The sequence below is a fragment of the Varanus komodoensis genome, unplaced genomic scaffold (genome assembly GCF_004798865.1).
Source record: "Varanus komodoensis strain SLA01 unplaced genomic scaffold, ASM479886v1 scaffold40, whole genome shotgun sequence".
In the NCBI taxonomy this organism is placed as follows: Eukaryota; Metazoa; Chordata; class Lepidosauria; order Squamata; family Varanidae; genus Varanus; species Varanus komodoensis.
Window position 1 is genome coordinate 7,853,563 of NW_025335942.1, and position 6,458 is coordinate 7,860,020.

The 6,458-nt window shown below is 40.3% G+C and overlaps 1 protein-coding gene across 1 annotated transcript in view; it reads left to right on the forward strand.

Moving 5' to 3' along the window:
• Positions 1–12: 12 nt before the first annotated feature.
• FAM193A (family with sequence similarity 193 member A) overlaps positions 13–6,458 on the forward strand; it is a 19,926-nt gene continuing 13,480 nt past the window's right edge. Inside the window, exons 1-7 of the mRNA XM_044442912.1 lie at positions 13–144; positions 1,050–1,189; positions 2,206–2,280; positions 4,043–4,155; positions 4,281–4,529; positions 4,927–5,080; positions 5,171–5,350. Of these exons, the coding sequence (XP_044298847.1) occupies positions 1,124–1,189; positions 2,206–2,280; positions 4,043–4,155; positions 4,281–4,529; positions 4,927–5,080; positions 5,171–5,350 (837 nt within the window). The 5' untranslated portion in view covers positions 13–144; positions 1,050–1,123. The remainder of the gene's footprint in view (positions 145–1,049; positions 1,190–2,205; positions 2,281–4,042; positions 4,156–4,280; positions 4,530–4,926; positions 5,081–5,170; positions 5,351–6,458) is intronic.

Here is a 6,458-nt window from a genome sequence, read left to right on the forward strand (position 1 = left end):
TGAGAGGAGGATGAGCCCCTTGTCCTTTTGTGGGAAAGCGTGGAAATTTGCAGCAGTGTCTCAGTATAAATTCTGTGTCTGACTGACTGAGTATGAGTTTAAATTTCCTCTTCTTGATGCAGTTATACTTCAAGACCTGATCTTGTAAGTGCATTTGATAGATTGGAATAATCTGTAATGTGGGGCCACTCAGGTTTAATTGTCTATTTACCAAGTCGCTTGATACATTTTACCTAAGTGAGCAGAGAGGAGGGGGATGCTTTTCCTCTGTGAATCAAGTTCCTTGGGTCCTTTTTAGAGTCCCACCTTGACGGGGCTGAAATCAGATCATACTGAGCGTGGGAAAGAAATCCTCTGCTTGAGAAGAATTATAATCACAGCATTGCTGTTATTTCATTAATAGATATATCGAACCTACTAGGTATTTTAGTGGGTGTATGATAACTTCTGTTAAGCCAGTTCAAATACTGCAGAAGGTGCATTATTGTGCATATTGGAAGTGATTGGTTAGACTTAATAGAGCAGTCTCTTCTGACCAGATATGTCAATGAACCTCTAGATTTAAAGCCAGGAGGTAGTAGATTGCTATTACAGATCAAGGGAGACACAAGGTCAAGGGTCAGATCTAGTACATAACCTTTCACGGGGGGGGGGTGTCTCAGAAGTGAGTTTTAGAAAAGAATAAAGCAAAGTGGTAGTAAAGTTGGAAAGGGCCTACAAGTCCAGCCCTGTGGCACATGTGGACACACATCTGGCTGCAGCTCCACACCTTCCCAGTTTAGCAAAACTGACTTGACATGCTGAGTCACTCTAATTCAATCCAATAATTGCAAGAGTTTAGCAAAGTTAGTCCCAATTTCATTTAACAAACGTATATGGCAACTAAGTGTGTCAACAGCTAAGTTTTTCACCAGTACAAGAGATTTCTGATTTGTTTACTTGATAACTGCCCAAGATTTGTAGTCTAAAATATTAGCTGCCACTATTAAATAATTGAATATATTTGTGTTTGGGCTATTCACCTATTGCTGTCTTATTTTTTCTATTAGGAATAGCACATGATTCTTACAGTGAAGACACATATAGAATCTTGCTTCAACAATATTGCAAGCTGGAACAGGAGATGGGGCAGGTTGCTGAGGCATGGCTTGAATGCCAGAAAAGATTAGATGATTATGTTGATGAACAGGTAAGATTATTTTATTAGGGCAATTTTTTAGGGCAAGGTGTTAGATGACTTGTCAAAATTTAAAGACAATAGCATCTACTTCCCTTTGTATGTTGAAATTTAAGGAAAAATCCCAAAGGCATCAGAAGCTATTGGCATTAATTTTATCAGCCCGAAGAACTGAGTATGGTATGCTGAGAACTGCTCGTATATTTTAATAGAGGTCAGCTATTTTCCACCAAGACAACTGAGGCATCTTCAGTATTTATCAGTGCCTCTTGCTATATTTCAGTGACACATATGTATTCTTTCACATACTTGCTAGGGATAAGCTTCTGAGAAACATTAATTACACAGTAGAAATGGCTAAGTTTGCCCAATATTATATTTGCACTTGGTACCCATTCATTATTAAAACGAACTTCCCTAATGGAACATTTTTCATGATAGCACTTTGCACTGCAAAGTTTTTGGAAGACATTTTCACCCTGCTTAATTGGATATTTGCTTAAACTAGATTTATTAGTATTGTGCTTTTGCATATGTATTTCTGAACATCCATTTCTTTTTGTTATACATGTAGCTTTTTGTATATTTCTTCTATGTTTGCATGTATTTGCCTGTCCCCAAAAATGTTTTAATTTGCCTGGTAGGTTTTGGAAAAAAATCCATTCTTTTGATAGCTGTCAAAAATAAGTGCTATCACATTCTGTCTGGATGTAGTAGAGAGACATTTAAATTTGTAACTTGCTTTTCATTTTAGGATTAGCCTTGTATGAACATGAAACCGGGCATTTGTTTTACCAAGGTAGAAACCAAGTCCATTACATGTAATTTGATGCGTCAATCTTTCTCTCTCTTCCTCCAGATATGTGATTTTCCCTGATAATTTAACATATCTTTAGGGCATTAGGTGGCTAAATTAGTTGACACTGGTACATTTCCTTATCACAAATGAGCATCCTGAAATCAGTGAAGTAGAAATCATATTGTGTGTAATCATTTATTTAATTGAACTCAGCTTAATTTTGTTCCAGGTGGCAATGAAAACAAAACAACACCTTCTTAAAGAAGACTGGGAAGTTTTTAAGCAGAGGCATTTCATAGAAGAGGTAAAACTATGTGCTAAGATCACAGAGAGTTGAATGGATACACGTTTGCTTGGAAATAACTTCCACCATGCTCAAGCCACGCTTGCATCCAGATGAATGGACGTAGGATTGTTGGCTTCCTTGGATGTAAAGAAAGTGGAAGATTGGCTTAAGGAATATTTCCGCACAGAATTGTAAAGGCCAGACATGAGAAGAATGTCTGGCTGAGGGAAGATCGCCTGAAAGATGTCCTATTTTATGTTTTCCCCGGTGTGCTAGACACCTAGAGAAATGTAAACTAAATTTAACATCTTTATGGTGAACTCTGTGCTCTCAGAATTTCCCTGCCATACATTGTCTTTCATAGAAATAAGGTAGTTCTTCGCTTGGATCCTTCTTTCCTACTTATGGAGGTCTCTGATTTTCATATCAATGTTTTCAGGACATTGTGTTGTCTGCCTTCTTCCTGTCTCCCTCCACACCGTTGGAAGCAGCTCTTCACATTCCGGTTACCCACCAAGCTCTAGCATCTTGTCACTTGCTTTGCCTTCGAGCTTTTAGGGTTTGCCATCTTCCCCTGCATTGTAGCCGATGTTAGCGTTCCTCTCCTGTTGTGAGGCAGGTTAGTAGGCCTCTCATAATGAGCTTAGCCCTTGCCCGTTACACGACTCCAGCTTTCATTTATGCTCCTAAATTATCACCATGGAGTCAGTACATCAGGCATAGCTCGTTTTTCTGCACCGACCTGCCGCTTTGGAAGGCCCCCTCCTGCGTTTCCACCAAGTGTGCCTGCGAAAGTGGTAGGATTAAGAGAAGGGCCTCTGGGTCCAGGCAAGGAGAAGACAGTCTTTCTAATAAACTGGAAACAGAAGGTGTAGCCCATCTTTAAATGCAATCGGTGTATTTAAAAGCTTTCATAGATCAGAGGCAATTAGGATCAAAAAGGTGGTGGATACCTTTTTTCCTATTTCGGTCTTCAGGATAGATGTTGTGACGCTTTAACAACTAACACATTTACTACAGCTTTAGCTTTTGTGGAGGCACTGAGAATTATCCTCAGAAGCATGAACATGCATAGGGGTGTCAACAGTGAGGCTGGAGGGAAACAAAATTCAAAAGTACAGATAATGTCGATTCAGTTACAGCTTGAATGTGTGCAGAATAAGTTCAGTGACCCTTTGCAAGCAAACTGTTACATGGTTACTTCGAGTTCATTAACATCTGTAGTGTTTTCATCTGCTTGTTTTAAAGAGATAAGCTGCTGAAACTTGTTTCAAATGCAAAGAATGAACAAATAGCTCAGCTCCCAGATTTCAGATGGCTTGGCTTCAGGGCATGCGGGAGGTGCAGTTAATCAGCAATCATTTGCAAGCTCTTGTTAGCTAAAAAAAAGGCACCACAGAAGACAGCTGCAATAAGTAGATGTTTGTAAAACAAAGGTAAACATGCTGAAATTCAGGCAAAAAAGAGCCTTGATAAGCCCTTTTTACCTAGAGGCAATTTATGCTTAGCCAACCTGGCCATGCAAATGGTCATTTGCTTTTAAGAAAGCATGGGTGGTACCGTTTTAGGATGTCCAGATTAGTGTCCATTATTTCTAAATTAGTATTTTATCATTGTTTTTAAATCTGGAGCAATTCAACATTTATCGAAGTGTGCTTTATCAAGTTACCCGTTTCATTTTGAGGCTATAATGAAAAGGAAAATATTTTCTATTGATTTATCAACTGTCATTAAAATTGTAAATAATTTGTACTATATATTAAACTCTTGCTAATTCTAGTTAAATGGCAAGAAAGCAATATCTGGAGAAAATAACTTCACAGAAACAATGAGGCACCTGTTGTCATCCCGGCTGAGCATTTCTGATTGTCCAAACTGCAATTACAGGCGCAGGTGAGTATATGATAATACTGTATTATTGCATCCGTTATATATTAGCTTGATATAATTTCACAATAAAATGCTAGCCCCTTTAACGTTGAACAATAACATTTATGAGATTTTAAATTCACGAACAGATGTACTTGTGATGACTGCAGTCTTTCCCATATCCTGATGTGTGGAATTATGGATTCACCCGTTACGGATGACCTCCAGAGCAACCACTTACCGCTACAAATGGATTCTGCTCCAGATTATTTTTCTGAAATCCACGTTCCTAGTATGTCTTCAGGAAGCTCAGGGTCCACATCCACCTCCCCTTTTACCGTTCAGCAGATAGACAGACCAAGACTCATTGTAACAGACAACAACTCTGGGCCACCTTTGTAAGTGTCTCTGCCCTTTTGATTCTAGCAAAATGTGAAATGTTGGAATAAAAACTGGAAAAACAATGTAGAGAATTTCTGTGTATGCAGGAGGATTTCTGAGCCTTTGCCCCTTTCCAGCACCGCATAACAAGCTGCACTTGAAGCTGCATAATGGGAATCCGGGAGCAGCCCCTGAGATAGCATACAAAACCGCATGTCTGAAATAATCCTATTGCGACAGAGGCCTAGTACAAATTTCTATTACAAATACCGCTGTATTAAAAACAACCAACACAGACCATGTACTTGTAGATGAAACTTCTCAAATCTGGTCCAGTAGAAATCATGCTTTTTAATTTCATTAGTATAATACAGCACAGAACATGTTACATAGAGAAAGTTTTTTTCTTTACAGTGTTATTGAAAATGAAGATGTCACACCAGTATCAGAAAAACTGGGTGAACTTTACTCCACTCATCACTACGATAATGCTGACATTGTAGGAAATGTGAATGGAATCCACAAACAGTTTAATGGTGTAGTCAAGAATGTGACATTAAAATTTGAGGTACCCTTATTTTAAAATAAATGCATTTTATAACCCTATTCGTTCAATAAGAGCTTCAATGGATTTGGGTATATATGATTTAATTTTCAGTCTCCCCAGGGGAGTAGCAGTAGCAGCAATTCGTCAGAAGCAGATGCTGAAGAAGCAGATGAGGAGAACGGGAGCAGTCTAGCAGGAATTCAAGCGGGCGATTTATTGCTTGGAAGAAATATGATAAGGAAGGACGAGGCTGAACGAGACGGCCCTTTGGCGTCATACTCCGCTCTGCAGGTACAGGTCTTTCGATTCGTGGGACTGCTGTGCACCAACTTGGAAGCCGTGTTCTTCTGAGCTGCTTTTGCAATTGTGTAGAGAAAAAGTGGAATTCTCACCCCTTAGCCTTTGCCCTCCTGCCCCTTTTGCCCTCATGAGTTCATTGCCATCCTGTGCCATCCTGTTTTATCACTAAAGCCGTCCTGGGAAAGGGATGCCTAGAAGCCACACATGTGCAGTTAGCCAGGCACTCACAGAATGCACTCCTTTGCCTGAATTATTTACTTATTTATTTATCTGCACATATATTCACACACTGTGCTGGCTTCCAGCAATTCTTTCGCTGCCTTTCAGGGGTTTGCAGACGCTTCTTTGTTGGATGGATGTCTGTAGTTTTCAGGAGCCTGCTTCTTGCCCTTTTTGAGGATGGGGACGATAGCCGCCCTGCTCCAGTGGCCTGGCCATTCCTCCCCAGCTCACCAGGCGCTGGCGACTGGGACTCGCTCACAGAAATTAGGTGTTCCTTGACCAGTTGTTTATTAATCTCCAGGTTCCATCCTGGCCCTTTAGTTTGCATTTCATTTCTGCCGGGCAGCCATAGACCTGCCTGGGTGAAAAGACTGGACCGAAGTAGGGTTTGAACACTTTGGCTGGCCTTCGCAGTCTTGACTAGCTGAAGCTTCTGCAACTGCTTTGGAAGCGATCCCCCATAGAGCGCATTACGACAGTCCAGAAGCCACATGCATTTACGGCCAGATCAGCTACTCCGTGGAATGGGCGCAGCAGGTCCACAAGTCTTGGCAGTGTGGACCGGAAGTGGGGCTGGGACTCGGGTATTAAATGAGGCACCGCTCAGATGCCTTTATGCTTGGTGGCTTCCGCATGCTGCCCTGGATATGTCTCACTCCCCCTATGCCCTGCCCCATTGCACCCGAGTGATTTATCCTTTATTTATTTATTTATTAATACATTTTTATGCTGCCCCATTTGCCGAAGCCTTGGGGCGGCTTACAACAATAAATTAAAATAATTATAATCTTAAATTAAAAAAATATAAACATTAGCTTAAAAATACAAAAATACAATATAAAATAAGCCGCCCTGGCCAGATAAAATTCAATAATAT